The sequence below is a fragment of the Erithacus rubecula genome (genome assembly GCF_903797595.1).
Source record: "Erithacus rubecula genome assembly, chromosome: 1".
In the NCBI taxonomy this organism is placed as follows: domain Eukaryota; kingdom Metazoa; phylum Chordata; class Aves; order Passeriformes; family Muscicapidae; genus Erithacus; species Erithacus rubecula.
Window position 1 is genome coordinate 97,174,408 of NC_136658.1, and position 17,879 is coordinate 97,192,286.

Sequence of the window (17,879 nt, forward strand, 5' to 3'; positions counted from 1 at the left end):
TATGTCTCATCACTGTCCTTGTAAACCATCTTTTTACCCCATTTAAATACTTTACATCATAGTTTGCTGTATATATTGAAAGTAACATGTTCTTTATCAGCTTAGTTGCTTCAGATGTGTGAGTTAAAAGGCAGAAATTCAGTCTTCAGGCAAGTCACCTGTTCTATTTTTGGGTCACCTCCTTTTGCCAGCACTGTCTCACTCACGCATAACAGACTAACTGAAGGATTTAAGTTGAAATGGACAACAGTAGATCCCCAGCTTCCCCGATGGTAAATTTGGAACCATGTCAGCAAGGGTCAGGAAGTGCAATTGAAAGTGGTTCTCTCTGGCCAACTTTGCAACTCCTGGTTCTCCAGCAAGCAATGGATAAACTGGACCTGTGCTTTTATAGCTCATCACCATTTGTATGTTCTCTCAGATATGCTTTTCATTTTTCTAAAAGACCTCGTGTGTGATATTTTGGTTTGAGTATTAAATTCTGGCTTAAAAGAAAAACATGCATGCTTTCCTTTTCCCTAAATAACTATTCATTGGTTTAAACTAATCATTTTACCCTAACACTGTGTACCTCCTATCCCTTGTAATAAGTCTATATGGTATTTGTGTAGTAACCCTGGAACCAATGAATGCTAAAACATTAAGTATCTTTTTACTTTAATCAGTAATTTGCATTCTTTGGCATCAGATCTCAGTATTACACAGAATTCACAAAGTCATACCATAATAAAATTTCTCTTACAATGCCTTATTTCATATTTAGGAAAAGTCCTGAAAACCTTAACAGTCACTCAGAACAGCTCAAGGAGAAAGAAAAGCAAGGTTTTTTCAGGGCAATAAAAAAGAAAAAGAAGAAATCTCAAAATGTAAGTATGCAGCATTTCTAATAGAAGATTTCTTTTATTCATTTTGAATTGTAGCATTTCAATATGCTAGATTAGTACAGTACCTTTGTATTATTTATGATTGTGTGTATGTATACACTTGTTTTTTTATTTTCTCTCTTCGCAATATAAAAGTCAAATTTTTCTTCTGTTCAGGGTTGATCTTTCTGCCTTTTCAAATATTTCTTCACTTACTAGTCCTGTGTACCTTTGTTCTCAGTCAGACTCTTTGAGAGCCAGTTTTGATGCAAGTTTTAAGATGATGTTGAAACAAATTCTTTTTCAGGATTTGGTGATGCCATCCAATAATTGTAAATTCATTTTTGCTTGTTCCCAAAGCTTGAATAGTTTCAGGCACCCATACAGAGAAAATGAGACTGTTACAAATGAGAATTCTTTCTAGTCTTTTTCATGGAAGTGTCTTGGTAACAGCCTCTGTCTTCTTGTTGCATTCCTTATTCCACTGGAATAAGGATGATGTGTCTAAACCATTATTAAGTGTTTTATGTTTTGTTGAGGGAATGGATTGTGGCTTTTGTTATTCAGTATAAGTCTTTGGTGTTTCATACATTTTTACATTTTCATATAGTTTTTTGGGAGAGAGAAAGGACTTTCTTTTAAGGGAAAGTAGTGGTATACTAACATTTTACAAAGTTTTATGAGCTGAACTGAAGTAACCTAAACATCTAGTAATCTCATTCTTAAATGACAGCTCTGGAAACAGTAAAGCATTTAAAACTGTAATGTTCCTATAAGTGTAAATGCAGGTATAGTTTTGAAGATTCTCAGAACTGAGTAAATCATGCAAAAGGTGGTGACTTAATGAAAATATTTACTGTCAAGAAGTGAGGTGATATGACTCTGAGTGTTGGTGGAGGGCTGATCTGTTGAAAATTGGGAGAAATTATCAGGGTTTTTGTTGTTTTGGGCATTTTAAATTTTTTTTAACTGTGTGGAACATGTGCATATGTATATTAATTAGCACTTAGAAATGCACCTCACCTTCCTGTTGAGCAGAATTTACAGCAATGGCATCCACCTCTCCTAAACTTGTTCACCCTCATAGCTGTATGCAGCTCAAACATGATCATTTGTATTAAACAAATTAAATGTCTAGATTATAGCTCTGGGACTGTTTGATGCCAAAATGTCCTTGTAAGGATAACACACCTAAGGCCATTGGTTCCAGTGATGAATTTTCAAGGGGGGAAAGTGTTAAATTTGCATTGCTATACTGTACTTACTATACTGTACTGTGATTCCAGCCATCCAGACATGGTGGCAGACAATGCTCCAATAGCTCACCTGATAGATGGTATATTCATTGCCTCCACTTTAAATTGTGTGAAAGAAATACAACCCAGTATGTATTTCATATGTATAATAGGGTTGTGAAATACATTCTAGGTTGTGTTGCCTCTCAAAATCTGTCACTTTACAAAAGACCTAAATCAAAAAGTCCTTAATCTATAGCTACCAAAACCATTGCTGATTACAAGCTAAGGCAGACTTATATATAATCCTTACTCGTGTTTCTTCTCACTCTTAAGAGGGGTAGAGGGGAACAGAGAAAGAGAAGGGAAAAAACTGTTTGCTACTTAGAGCTGGTATCTCACTGAGGGATAAATAAATTAGTGAAATAATATAGTGATACAACTCATTCATCCTCAGCTAGAAACTTGCTGAGATCAACTTGAGTTTTGGATCAAACTTGAGTTTTGGATCAAACCAGAGCTCCTTTCATGTATATTTACAGCTGCTTACCAGGACCGTACCTAGGCATAGGCTGTGCCACTGATGTGTGTACAAGTGTCTGGCTCAGACACTGTTCCTTTTATTTCTTCATCTGTTAGTTGAAGACATCTACCTAACAAACATTGGGACAGTCTTTAGGACCTTCCAGTACAAAATAAAATTACTGCTTTCAATTCAGCACCAGATTTGGCTTTAGTAGTAAAAGCTGTTCACAGCACTGTAATATTAGCTCTTCAACTACACATATAATGTTTTCTATGAACTCCTATTAAAAGTCTTAATAGACAGATTGTGACTACCCAAGGCTTTTTTTCTGATACCTACAATTCATATAGTGTTCTACAAGTATTAAAAATCAGTTATTTATTCAAACACAGACTTTCAGCAAGAAATAACAAGCTGAACCTGAGGACTGTTGCATATCTAGGAAGCACTTAATAGCTAGCTGTGATTTCCTTCTGATATCCTTTGGCAAGTCTCATTTTGCTTGGTGATCATCATCACAGGGGTCATAAAAGATACCTGAAATTGGATTGAAGACATCTTAGTAATGTCATTCTCAAAATATCCACTAGCCCAGAACTGATCCCAGTTCCTGACACTTCTTCCTGCAGGCTGTTCCCGTGAGTCATTCTCCCTAGAGTTCTCCACGTGCAGTACCTGGTGGGAGAGCAAATGTTACTGCCTGTTGTAGGAATTCTTAGCAATATTGTTTCTCCAGAGCTGTTCTTATCCATTCTCCTTTTTGTTGTTTGAAATGTTTCAGTAGTGTAGCAAAAGGTTTTGAGGATTGTTAGAATCACAGGTTTATGTCATCTGCCGCCAAACAATTTGATATCCATGAGGGTTGTGCACAGTGTCAGTAGGCACTGTCTTCAGAGAAGCCTGAGTTTTGCAGATTTTGGCACTTGTTTCAAGCTATGGGTCTGAAGAAATTTATCTGCTTTGGAAAAAACAGTTGCAGGTGAGCATTTCTCTTAGCAATACCTTCATTCTTTTTTAATTTACTGATTTCGAAACAGGAAATTCTTCTGACCATAAAGTTCCTAAACATAAGCTATGCTAATTATTGATTTTCATTAACTTGGATGGAATCTAGAAGCTGAGAAAGCTGTTTGAAAGCTCTTGCTTTGGGTACTGCACTTGTCATTGTATTTAGTCATACAGTAATTCTATTGCAGAATAAATATTTCTTCTGCTAGGAAAATTCAAGGCACAATATATGTGTCCTATGCGTGTTTGCACCTGAGCATGGGGAAAAATAGACCCATTTATAATTCTAGTGCCTTATAGTTCTGTTGTTCATGCATCCACTGGTAAACCCTTTGGTTGTGCTGCAGAAATTAAAATAAAACAGCCAGTGTACTTGCAGCTATACGTGAAGTTACTAATGGCATATTTAAATGGCATCTAATTGGCATTATTTATGTTACAACTGAAATAATTCATCTTGGAACCTTAGCTCTTATTGCAAGTTAAAAATAGAATGATTTTTTTTCCTAGAGTAACTATCAAGTGCTTGTTCTGAAACCAGCTCCTATTTCAGTTAGTGTATATTTTCTTTATGTAAAAATAAGAAATGTCATACTGCTTTAGGTCATTATCAGAAATACAAATGATTGCCGGAATTACTGGATTTAATTCAAAGCTCAGTAAAGTCAACAAGAGCTACCAGTTACTTCCAAAAGCCTTTGAAATAAACACATTCTGCATTCCTAATAAACATGAATATAAGAATAGGTGTGCTGATCTTTTTTTACATGCTTTTTATGCGTTAAGTTCCTGGAATTTGTTCCATAGCCTTTTTTTCAAACATTATTTTATTTTTCAGAAGCAAATTATAGGCTTGATAACATGTATTGTCAAAAAAAAAGAAAGAGGTAGCATAGTAAGGGACAAATCTCTTGAATTGAAATGCTGTGCATTTAGTTTTTGTGTCTTATATTGCAGACAGACTCAACCAACGGCGAGAATCCAAGCATCAAGAAATCCCTCTTTCCTCTTTTTAATTCAAAGAATAATTTAAAGCATAGTTCTTCTTTGAAAAAACTTCCTGTAGTCACTCTACCAATGGTATTAATTTTTAAGTACAGTAACACTGCAAAATGCTCCAGTAAATTTGTTTTAATGACTACAGCAGCATGTGGTTTATTTTCATGGTATCACTCCCTCTTCATGCCAGTTAAGTATCTTGGGCCAGTTCAATAAATTTAAGTAAAATTGGCAGTTTTGTTGAAACAGATTGTGCCTAAAATTTTTTTTCAGTATTTGAGATAGTGAAAATGTAACATATACAGTTTCAGAGAGAATGAGCCTTGGGAGTAAGAGTGAGGAAGGAAAATAGTTGTAATATTGTGTATGCTTAAAATTAAACTGTCCCATTATGTTTCATTCAGGAAAAAAAAATAACCTAATTTGGTTTATAACTGTATTGTAAATACATAATTTTATACAAACTATTCCTTTATACATAAATTTAAATAAATCAAGTACTAACAATAGATTATCTGGAAAGAACTTTAGCTCATGTGTCTGTTGTATTTTTGTTTGTCTTGATTGTTCATGATAAAAGACAGCTTGCATTAAAAATAGATTCTATTTTGACTGTCCTCTTTTTACTTAGAATTCTTGAAATTAGATAAAAAGCTACATGTAAGTTTTAAAATATCTTTCTGCCATAAAGTTTCAGCTATTTCTTAATTTTTGCTTTAGTTTGTCATATTTGTGGAGAAGAAAGATGGGAATAGAGAAAGCTCTTGGTTTTGTCATGTCAGTCAGGGCATCAGTTTTGAGGAATTTTGGTCTGCTTCACTCTGGAGCCAATTTATAGAACTGATCCATGATCTTAACTGCAGTATGGAATGCTTTTTAAATGAAGATGAGGCTCAACAATATTTTGGTTTAAATTTTATTTTTGAGGCCTTAACTGCTCTTTCTTACAGCAAATAACACTAACAGCATGTGAATGCTTTAAGGGCTAAGGGTAGAGCAAATCTGCATGATGTCCACAGCCACTTGCTCTTACTATGGGGAGGATTATTGAGAGATCATTGCAATTCTGCTGCAGTAATGGGCTTCACTTGAGTTCTGTAATTAACTGTGGGAAATTACTTACAGCTATTCTTAAGAAAATATTAGGAGACCAGTATTTAATATTTTGTTGCAGATGCCTAACACTGAAGGTCAGGATCTCTTGGCATTACAGAAAGCCATTCATTCTTCCAATCACCAGAGCAGCAGGCAGAAGGATTGGCATCCTGAGAAGATGACAGAAATCCAGCCTCATGTAAGTGGCATTATCAATTCCCTGTATATTAATATCACTGATGTACCTTGACAGCTTTTTCTCTGGTGAATAGAAGAATTGCATTTGACACTGTTTCCCAACTTTCTAATTTCTCGCTCACTGGATGTAAAAAATCGTGTACTTGCAGTCCTGCATAATTGTTTTTAAATATGGGCATGAATGACAGGGAAAAGAGAGACTAAATGTCATGTCAGTCTTTGAGCCCTTTGAAATAGTGGTTGTGCTTTTGTATTACATGCAAGCAGTGTTTCAGTGCACATCTGTGGCAGAGCTGTACAGAAGCCCTCAGGTCAGCTCTGTAAGGAGTGGGGAATCCTGAGGGTTGGCTGCTGCTCAGCAGAGTTTGATACTTGATGTGGTCACCAAAGCATGGAGACCACGTTACAGTGTGGCTGGCACAGACTGCAGGTTCAGCAGGCTGCATTTTTGGAGCATAGCACTGCACTAGTGCAACTTTATTTTCTCCAGTTCTAAAACCAGCTCATTGGGCAGTATTGGGAGGCAGTGTCAGTGTCATACTCCATTATCATCCCGTTGGAAACTGGAAAAGAGGGTTTGTTGCAGCTGCAGTGTTTGAAGAAACAAGTTGCTCTGTGAGCTGTGGAATTTAATGAGACTGCTTTCATACAATTTTGTGTAGTCAGGCTTCCCCGGACTCTTGCTGCCCATTTTCAGTAAGCCCATATCACCATTTACCTTCAAGCTGCTCACCAGTGAAAGAAGCTGCAGGAGACTACAGCTGCCTATCACCCAGCTGCCAGCAAACAAAATATGTGACTTCTGAGTTCTGCCAGACCTTGTTTCAGTGCAGATGGTTACTCAAGACTCACTCTAACCTCTAATTTATGTTTACAACATTTTTAAGAACTTGTATTTCTGAAATCTGTTCCTCATAAAATGTGGCTGAGGTTCTTAAGTCAATAGCAAGAGAAGTGACAGATGGACAACTAATGCAATTGTCTATGCCTGCATTTTCAGAGGTTGCGAGGCTAAAATAATTGATGGGAGCAATTTTTACTGAGGGACAAAATGTTCCATCTTTTCAGGTAACTTATAGATTGGACTGTGATGAGAAGACATTTCCTCAGGTGTGTAGTCATAGCTTGGAATGAAATACATGAAACAGATAAGAACTAAAAGTGAAGGAGTCCTGTGAAGTTCAAGGTGTTCAGTTTAGGACAGGACAGCTTTTTCACGGGAGGTCTGATACGATGGAGCATTTGTGCGTGTCTTTCAGAGCCAGCCGTTAAAGTCTCTTCGGAAGCTCTTGCACCTCTCCTCAAACCATCCTGTGGCCGCCGAGCCGCGCTTCCAGCCCTTGCCCAGCCAGCCAGCCAAAGCTCCTTTCCCCGAGGTGCGCATCCACGCCATGAGCCAGAGCTCCGGCGGCGGCGGCGGCAACGTGCGGGCGGAGGCGCAGCCCAAGAGCCGGCCGGCGCTGCAGATCCCCGGGCAGCTGGAGCCCGCCTGGCACGTGTCCCCCGTCACCCGGAGCGTGGGCGAGGGGCCGCCCTACTCGGAGCAGCTGCCTGCCAAGAGCGGGCAGAACGGGCACTCCTACGGCCGAGCCAACCGGGCGCGGATGCCAAACCTGAACGATCTCAAGGAGACAGCCTTGTAACGGCGCTCCGGGACACACGGTGCGGTGCGGGTCAGCCTAGGGAGCCGCGCCGGCTCTGGTGGTGATGGAAACACTGCACTTCCAGCTTTATAAAGGTGTGCAATATGTACAGGTGGAGCTATGCTGTTCGGCACCACGAGAGAGTCAGGGATTATGCAGGAACACAAGTGGAACTATGAATTACCAGTCATTGGAAATGGCACTGGGTGCCAGGCAGAGTGTGCCCGTCAGGGAGAAAAATGCATTGTCATTTTCTCTCATTTACATTCCAGCTTAGTGCACATCTCTGTCTGAAAGCTGGGAGACTTCTGGTATGTATTGGCACTTATAAGGGTGGAAACATTGTCTAGACCTATGCCCTTACTACATTTTTTGCTGCCTAGTTAAAACAGTGGGGTTTATGTGATAAAAGTGTATCCCTGTTAAGGGTTTAAAGTTAAATTGTATGTCTTAAATTTGTTTTTTAAACTTCCATATTTGATAGGATTTGTAATATTTATTTATGATGACCTAATATCGTACTGTTATAATCATATCTTTTATGTTATAATGTAAAGTTATTTTGAGCTGTTTGAAACATTGTGAAGCAGTGCAACAGCTACAGTAGTTTCTATAAAAAACTAACAGTAACATTTATATATTGCATCAGGAGTATTTTATTCTATATATAAATATATATATAAATGGAAAATAACTGTCTGTTTTTTAAATATACTCATTTAAAAGAAAAGTATTGTTATGACACTATCTGCCATATTTTTTATACATTTGTGATATAAAGTGCAGTATTATACTTCTAATAAAAGGAAGTTGAATGTGGATATGAACGTGACTGTAACAGTATGAATCTTGCTTGGCTATGAGAGCCCAGTATTATAGGCATTATAGGTTACAAACAAAAGACAACATTCGATTCCAAGCTTTATTATGGGATATTTTGTTGGAAGTATTGGCTAAATGTAAGAGACTGCAGAACTGTACAGTAATCTAAATGTGGTATGTTCTCCCCTGTGTCCTTAGCTTTCCTAGTAATATTGATGGGATTTCTGCATCAAGAGCACAGAGCCCCAGTACCAAATTTTTGTTTCTTCCAGAGAGATAAAGTGCCCCATGACTACAAGCGACAGCAGGTGCTCTTCCACTTAATAGCAGGGGTGAAAACCAAAGAAACACAGCATGAATTGCAAGTGAAATGCAAAACTTCAACACTTAAGCATAGCATGGCACTGCAGATCATGATATAAGCTTTTATGCATATGTGTATTTTACATCTCTAGCAATCTATTAACTAATAAGATAAACACTGTATTAGAATTTAAACTACTCTTGCACTTTTTATTATATTTCAGGATGTATTTAAAGCTACAATTCTGATATTTGGATATTGAGGGAGAAGGTTGCCATGCAACTAGATTTCTCCTTAGGTCTTACTGTCCAAATATTCCCATACCCAGTTCAGCTGCCAGTCTCAGCAAAATACTAGATCTTGGGTTCCAGTCTCCTGTACAACATAGTTAAAACTGCCTTTACCTTGGTGAATGTCAAGTGTAGCAAATATACACCCTGATTCCTCTGTTGCTACCAATAGAGTAAATCAAAGGTGAGCCAGTAGGAGTCAAAAGAGTTATATGCCAGTCTAAACTTTGTGCAATAAGAGGAGAGCCAGGCCTGTAGTGTCAGAACAATACAATCTTTCCTTTTTTAACACATTAGTTCTATTCCTTCATTACTCTGCAGCACAGTTTGTTTTCTAGATGCTGTCCTCATAAGACACCTGTATTTACAAATACACTGTCTTTTCCAAAAAGAGATTAACCTGAATGTAAATTGGATGATTTAGCCATAGATACAGTTAACAGAAGCAGCCAGGCAGTAAAAGCTGAATTTTGACTTGGATAACAATGCAAACTGGACATGCTGTTCAGTACCTCTTGAGTCATACCAAAGTTTTAACAACAGCAAATTCGGCACCACTACTGTAAAAATTGTTGTCAGAAAGAACAGTATGGAAGGATGTTATATCAGTTTTGTCCAGGACTGAAAATAAGTCAACTAAATTTGAAAAAAATTACAAAATAGGAATTCTTCCTTTGTCAATTGCCTGCAAGAAATGTGCATGTGATTTTTCTATAGATAGATATGATATATAATATCTCTATATATGATATATACTGTACTGGTATATCATATATATAGCATATATAAATACAATAGACACGAAAGGATATTCAGTTTTTTTCTCAGTTCAGTGGGCATCCAGGAAAGATATTGTGATATTTACTTGTTGTCACTGTCAGAGTTTAGCAGCTTATTTTAGCAGTCTCTGTTAGATTCATTGCTTGGTCTCAGCTATATGAGCCCTGTTAGCCCTGCTTTGAAATGGGCTGATGCCACTAAAATTCCTCACTGTGAGAGAATGGGGCTCTAAGCAGTGCATTTGAATGTATCTTTTGGGGCAACAGAGCTGGTGGTGAAGGGCCTGAAGCACAAGTCTTGAGGAATTGGCTGAGGGAGCTGGGGTTGTTCAGTCTGGGAAAAGGAATCTCAGGAGGGACCCCATTGCTCTCTGTAACCACCTGAAAGGAGGGTGTAGCCAGGTGGAGGTCAGCCTCTTCTCCCATGTCTTAAGTGAAAGGATGAGAGAAAATGACCTTCTGTTGTGCCAGGAGAGGTTCAAATTACATATTAGGGGGAAAAAACATCACTGAAAGAGTGTTCAGGCATTGGAATAAGTTGTCCAGGGACATGGTGCAGTCACCAGCTCTGGAAGTGTTTGAGGGATCTGGATGTGGCACTCTGAGGATATGGTGTAGGGGTGACTGGGGTGGTTGATGGTTAGACTGGATGATCCTAATGGTTTCTTCCATCCTTGATGATTCTGCATTCAGTCACACAGGGAATGTTCAATCTAGACTCTTTGTGCTTCATGGACATGTATCATTTGGCCTCTGCAAGGTTTTTAGCTTGCTGGGAAGATCTTTATGCTGGGGATGATGATACTGGGCTATATGTGGTTGTTATGATTTCTAGCAAGGAAAAATGTTTCTAATGGATTTTTTTCTCTGTATCCATTAAGTTAAATCAGGGTAATCCCTGACTGTACATATAGCTGTTTAAAGTAGTTAGTAAATCTTCAAAGGTGACCCAAGGAATGTTTGAGTATTTGGTGGCCCATATTTACAGAAACTTGTTTCTACTTCATACTGCATTTTCCTCTTGAATTCCACAAACTGTAGTAGCTTTCAGTTGAATACTAAATTGTGTTGAATGTATGTAGTATTTTCTTTCTTCTGTTGGAAAGAAATTCCAGCAGCTTGGCCAGCTGGTGCTGGGATGAATTGTGTATTTTTAACTTGGTCTATCTTCCCAATATTTAGAATATGGCTAATGTGATTTTGTCGAGGTTTTCAAAGGAGTCTTATTATAGTGACTGAGATTTTCTGACTTAATAAAGAGGAAGAGAATTACAGAGCAAACTATTTTGTAAGTGTGAGCTTTCCTTTTCACTGGTCTGTGAGTCCTGTACTACATGCTCTATAGATTTATTTAGTATAAAAGATCCTAGTTAAACTGCATTTTATTCTTTGGCAATCTTTTGCCTTATGGCATCACTGATGATGTGAAAAAAAAAAAAAGAAACTAAGTTTCAGAAATTAATTGTGCTCATTTTGCAGAACTCAAGCTGCCTAAACTTGTCTATATGTTTTTGTTATTGCTCTTGAGCTTTTTTAACTGAAAAAAGGCACCTTAAGCTCATCCTAAGTGAAATTGTGTAAGTGTCTAAGCTGTTGTTTTAAACTGCCATGTAAATGTATAAACCTACAACAACATCTATTATCAACAGACCTGGCCATAGAGAGCAGTCCCTTTGACCTGTTCAACACTTCTTGCTCCATTTATTGCAGTCCAAGCTTCATTGCCCCTCTGAGAGGTTGTCAGGAGAGCAGTGGGCAGAGTTCTTGGCAGGAAGTCAATGATCCCATATTTGTCTCTTAAAACATTCCCCAAACACCACTTTTAGATCAATTTTAAAACAGGCTTTAAACTTCCAAGTGCATGTGACATCCTTAGGTCATCATTTGGCTCGTCACCTTCCTCTCTACCACACCAGCTTGTTTCTGGGACCAAGGCTGGAGTGACTCTTCAGGAAGCAGTGGCCTGTGGTAGGCTCTTCACCTTCCTTATCACTGCAGTTAGATCTCTTCAGAGATGAATCTCACTTGTTTAAAAAGCTACATACCACCTTTTTTTCTTTTTTTCTTCAAAAGGTGATGAGGTGTTAGCTGAGTGGACTCCTGGGTTCACCCAGAAAAAGCTACATATTCTCAACAGTTCTGTAGACCTCCCTATAAGAACACAGGGAACCTAGTGGAATACAGATTATACAGCTCTGAAAGCACAGTTGTGATCTAGGTAGCTAAGGCAAAACCTAGCCAGCTTAAACAGGAGCTCTACAAGTATCAGGGGTTTTATTCATGTTTCATTTTTTTTGTTGTCTTGTAACAATTTGATAGTGAGACATGCTTCAAAATACTTGCATGGAGTTAATTCTGTAGGTGTTGATCACTGTCAAAGTAGAGCTGGAAGAATATTTGCATCCCAGTCACACAAAGAGTATGAAAAGGATAGCCATATATGATATACTGCAAATTGTGGGGTGGCAATGAATGTTCATTTTTTCCATTCCAGCTAGTACACATACTACATCTATTAATGGGATGATATCACAAACCATGCATCTAGGCTGTTGCTCATGTTAGTAGGCTCACCATTTGAAATAGGATTGCTACAGAAGATGGTTGGAAAGGTGATGTGCCCTATGTAACCATTTTTGAATAACCTTCAAATCAGGACACTATTTAAGAACAGGTGCCTTTCCCTACACAGCTCTATCTAGTGGTATGATATTAACCATTCATTAGCTGGGTTTGTAGTGAATGAGGAAAAAAGCCATTTGACTTCTGGCCTTTTTTTAAAAGGGGGTGATTTGAGTAAACCCTTTTAATATAACAAAGTTTGGAAGTTCTAGATGTTGGCACCTTTTTCAAATGGTCAAGCAGCAGCAGTGCATCAATCATCAGGCAAGTGAAGGCTTGTGCTGTACTGAATGTTTTACTGAAACAGAAGATTCCTCATTTTGTAATCACAAAATCACAAAGCAAATTTCATTAAAATTAGCTAAGCAGATTTTATAGGAGATCCTCTTTCAATTGTAAGAAAAAAAGCTGTGTTAGGTCATCTGTTCTCTCAGTGGACTTCTTAACAACTACCACATGAGACAGCATAGGAAAATCTGAGGGATTAGGTCTGAATTTTACTTGTTCTAAGTTCTGCTTGGATACAGAGTTGTGACCTTGTGTTCAGCCAATTGTTTGATGCAAAAGCTGGGGTTTGACCTACTCAGTGGAAGATGCATGAAGTGTGAGAGGACTGGCCCCATATTTGGTTGCTTTCATTCCACCAAATCAGATTGCTTCTCAGGCTCTTTTAGAACATAACAAAATATGCAGCTGAGCAAAAGTGATTCTTGAAAGATGGCCCAAGAGCCTGCACGTGGAATTTGTGTCTTAGCCTAAGAATGACTACACATCTCTTGTCTTCTCTGCAAGTCAATCTACCTCCTCTCTCTTGCAGAATGTGGTTGAGGTTGCGTTTCTTCATTCTGAGATTATTATTGACTCCAAATTTTGAAAAGACATCTAAAAAGATTGTTCCTCCAGGTACTGTTAGCAACCATGTAATAAAATATTGTTGGGCCTTCATCTGAAATACTTCTGAAACCTCCAAGCCATCTGAGCTCTCCCTCTAGAGTCCCAATGCCATCCTTTGCACTGCTTTGCAGTCTTCCCTTGGCCTTCCCCTTGTGGTTCTCAACTATTGCAGTTGCCTTGTTCTTTGTTGTTTCTCTAGTGCAGATTTTCAGGGAGTTAGAGGCCTTATCTACTACTCCACCCTATTTGCTGTTTTACTTAAACAGCTATCCTTAGACTTGCTCAGGATTTCCTTCATTTTACTTTTCCATTTCATCTGGGTGAGATACCTTACCTCATTGTGCCCCCACCAAAACACCTACCAGGCTTTTTGTTCCACCAGGTCTCTGTTTTCACAGGGCATTGTTTCTCTGGATCCATTCTGAGAAATGCAAGGTGGCATCTTAATTGTGCAGGTGTAGAAATGTGTTGTGAAGTAGCTGCTGTCGTAGAGCTTGCCATTAGCATAAAGATAAAGCATGTTCATAGCACAAGGTGGAAGCCACTCTTCAATTTTCCTATAGGGTATGAACCTCTTGGTGTAAACTCCTGACATGTAAATCCAGTGGCAGAGCTTTAAACTCTTTAGTTGCAAGGCAAAACTTTAAGCATAGGGAACTGTCTTGACTTTCCCTTTCTTTCTTGGTTTTTTTTTTTTTTTAATTTTTTTTTTTTTTTTTTGCTAGTGCACATCTTAGACTCGTACTACTGAAGGATATGACTAATTGAAAGAAATAACTTTATATTTGGGTATATGGAACAATAAGCTAAAATCCTCCCAGAAACCATAATTTTATTGGAAATTCTATGCAGGCATTTTAAAATGTGGTTAATCCAATAAGGAATTCCGGGACTGCTTAGGTCTCCACTGTAGAATGCTTAATTTTAAATTTGTGTCATTTGGAAGAAAGAAGGAAAAATGAAGTTTAGGATTTTTTCTTTTCTTCACTATCTGCCAGTACAGATTAACAGGCTGGGGAGGCAGCTTTCAAAACTTATAAATTTATGGATAAGATTCCCTGATGTTTTTTAACAGCTACTAGAAATCTAAAACGCACAAACTTTTAAATCGACCGTGCTTTCTGTTGTGGAAGGGGTATGTTGTGGTGTTAGCCTTTTTAATCCTGGAATACAAATTGATTTTAAAATGTGTTAAATATGTAGGGATGACTTCATGCAAGTTAATAAACCATTTGTAAAGTGTTTGTATACAACCCTTTGTATCATTGTTGTTGGTACACCTTACCAAATTTTTTTTTGAGCATGTATTCCATTCTTTACTTCTGTACAATTTCTATTGTTGCTGTAAATATTCTAAAAGAGAAAAAAAAATCCTGTGGTAACCTTAATTATCAGCATGGAAATGGTTAATTTTTACTGAGCACAATGTATTTTTGAATGGGCCTTCCAAAATATGTCTTTAATAAAAATGCAAATTTTGCACTAGAACACTGATCTTATTCCTGACACGTCTCTTGCAGAGCACCTCTCCATACATTAGCTTGGCTCAGATGAGTGCAATGGACCAGAACCAGGACTCTTGTGCCCAGTGGGTCACTGCCAGCTCCGGGCTGACACCCCTATCTGAAAGGCTGCTTCTATCTGTCCACAAACCTGATGTTTCCATGGGGTGTTTCCACAGGGCAACATCTCAGGAGCACTTTGTTGCCCACCATTCCTCTAGTCTCATTGCAGGATGGCTTCTTCCTTTCAGGGCAAGAATCTCTGCTCTTCTGTCTTTTAAAAAGTACCAACCCACCAAGCCCCTCAGCAGGCACTACCAGAAATTAAAAGGCCCTGAAAGCCTCCAGCCCACAGCCTTCACTGCAGAAGTGTCAAGATGACATTCCATCATTGTCACATGTAAACTGAGACACTTCTAGACAAGTGTTGAAGTGTCAGAATAAGAGTTTTTGATTGCTTCCTCTTTAATGTATCCTGGCTATGAGATTTTTTTCTACTGTGTGCAGCTTTAAAAAAGCTTTCAATGTTTCCCAGCTAGTCTCTCATTCTTTGGAGTAATTGGAAACAAACTGAGGAGTAGGGACCACTTTTCCTGGGCCTCCCTTCTTTCCCTCTGAGTTCCAGCAAGACTTGCTGAACGCCAGGACTTGCAGTCTGTTAGATCCCTCTGAAACAGGCTGCTGCCAGTGCCTGCACTGAGCTGTGCCATCACCTCTCCAAGAGGGAAACTTCCAGCCTGAGCTAATGGCTTCAGCTTCCACCAGGACAAGCAGTCCAGCATTTTAACATTCCCATCCAAAAGTGGGGTTGAAATGCATTTCCTTGAGGTGCCCAGTGCTCTGGGGGATTTGGATTTACTCTTAAAACCTTAGTTGACTTCTACTCTTCCAACAATCTCATTTAGTACCCCCTGCAGAGCCCCAGAAACTGATCTCCTTGAAGAGGTTGAGCACTTTGATGTGGTATCCCCACTGTAGTCAGGATTAGACTCCCATGGGATGGAGGGCAGAGTGGACATTTTTCCCTGGGTGGAAGTGAAGGGTTAATTCCTGCATGTATTCATTAAGGGGTATTGACTTTCAAATGAAGTGGCTGGTCTGGAGGTCTGAGGCAGTCTCAGATCAGGTAACTTAGACTGGTTACAAACTTCTCAGTACTATTTGTTCCTTCACTTCTCTCTTTGCATCCCATCCTAAAAATCCAGGTCATAAAGCAGTTATTGGTCCTACCTCCTATTTCAAACCCCTTGTGTTCTATGCAGTTGCAAAGCTATACATTGGTCTCCCTATCTCTGCAGGTCAAGACCTGCAGCATTGTTTAACATCTTTGTCAGCAACGTTGGACAGTGGGATTGAATGCACCAACCCCTGTTGTGCAGTTGACACACTGGAGGGAAGGGAACCCATGCAGAGGGAGCTGGGCAGGCTTGAGAGCTGGCCCTGTGCAAACCTCATGAAGTTCAACAAAGCCAAGTGCAAGATCCTGCATGTGGGTTGAGAAAGTCACAAGCAGAAATAGAGATTGGAGGAGGAACAGATCAAGAGGACCCCTGAGAAGGCCTTGGGGCTGCTGGTGGATGAAAAGTTCAGCATGAGATGACAAAGTGCATCTCCAGCACAGAAGGCCAGTTGTATCCTGGACTGTATCAAAAGCAGTGTGGGCAGCAGGGTGAGGGAGGGGATTCTCCCCCTCTGCTCTGCTCTGCTCTGCTCTGCTCTGATCTGCTCTGCTCTGCTGTGCTATAGTGAGGCTCCACCTGGAGTGCTGTGTCCAGATCTGGGGCCCCCAATGCAAGAAAAATGGGAACTTTATTAGAGGATGTCCAGAGGGGAGTCACTGGTTTGTTCACAGGGCTAGCACACATCTCCTATGAAACTCCCCTCTGACTCAGAGATTTGGGCCTGGAAGAGAAAATCCTAGTGAGACCTTATAGCACCTTCCAGTACCTAAAGGAGGCTGCAAGAGAGCTGGAGAGGGACTTTCACAAGTGCATGTAGTTATAGGACAAGGGGGATTGGCTCTAAGCTAAAGGAGGGCAGGTTTAGATTAGAAATTAGGAAGAAATTCTTTACAGAAGCTGTGGACTCCCCATCCCTGAAGTATTCAGTGCCAGGTTGGATTGGGCTCTGAGAAACCTAGTCTAGTGGAAGATGACCCTGCCCATGGCAGGGAGATAGGAGCTAAATGATCTTTAAGGTTCCTTCCAAACTATTCTGTGACTCTATGATTATGAGGAAAAGCTTTTGTATTTATGTAATTACACTTCAGCTGGTGCTCTCCCACTTTCTTGATGGCCTCAATCACACTGTTACTCCAACATGCTGAATTTATGCAGAAGTGGAAGTCAAAAGCAATTCTAAAAGCATTTTAGGACCACTTAATTAATTAAGCCTCTCAGCACTCTTTATATAAGAGGCAAAGGTTAAGTGAATTTCTAGAGGTCAATTAGCAAGTGAGCTGCATAGCAAGGATCAGAACAGAAACTCCTGCTTTAGCAGGAGTCATCTAGTTGTGAGTCAGAAGTAGGTCCCTTCTCCATGCAAACTGGAGAGGTGAACTGCAAACAAAGGACAGGGCAAGGCAAGAGGCAAATGAACTGTGAAATGTACTGTGTTCCATCTTATGTATTGCCATACATTTCAAACCAGAAAAAGGTCTAGTGATTTCTTTGAAATGGAAAGCTGTAAGAGTTATAGCACAGGTCCTTTCTACCTAGAAAGTATTTTCTTCACCCAAGGTTTTATCATATCCTCTATGTAGGATCAGTCATGTGAAGATATGTAACTTAGTGTGGTGCCTTGGTGTATAGTGGTGTGTAGTCCATCCATTCAGGCTGTGCATTAAGCCTGCCAGTTCTTCCAAACCTCACAGGAGCTTCTGGCCTTTACCACTGGGTGCATTTCCAAAACCAGACAACTGAAAAACCCTAGACTGTGCATAGGAGTCAGAGGCCAGTCACAGGCAAGGCTTTGACTAGCTACAGTCAAGCTTAACTGCTTTGGGGTGATACAAATATTCACCAGTTTGTGCCCAGTTCATCCTTCTGCCCCTTGCAGCCCCCTCTCCACTCAGTCATGCAGGAAAACTCAGCACCAAGG

At 39.4% G+C, this 17,879-nt stretch overlaps 1 protein-coding gene across 4 annotated transcripts in view; it reads left to right on the top strand.

The window, feature by feature from the left end:
* The window catches only part of CDKL5 (cyclin dependent kinase like 5), a 120,357-nt gene extending 112,785 nt beyond the window's left edge, over positions 1 to 7,572 (top strand). For 3 of the 4 annotated variants that reach the window (XM_079315298.1, XM_079315299.1, XM_079315297.1), the window contains 4 exons: positions 764 to 866; positions 4,590 to 4,712; positions 5,806 to 5,925; positions 7,184 to 7,572. In XM_079315298.1, coding sequence (XP_079171424.1) covers positions 764 to 866; positions 4,590 to 4,712; positions 5,806 to 5,925; positions 7,184 to 7,567 — 730 coding nt within the window. In that variant the 3' untranslated portion in view covers positions 7,568 to 7,572. The remainder of the gene's footprint in view (positions 1 to 763; positions 867 to 4,589; positions 4,713 to 5,805; positions 5,926 to 7,183) is intronic. The other variant, XM_079315300.1, reaches the window with a different exon arrangement.
* The last annotated feature ends 10,307 nt before the right edge of the window (positions 7,573 to 17,879 follow it).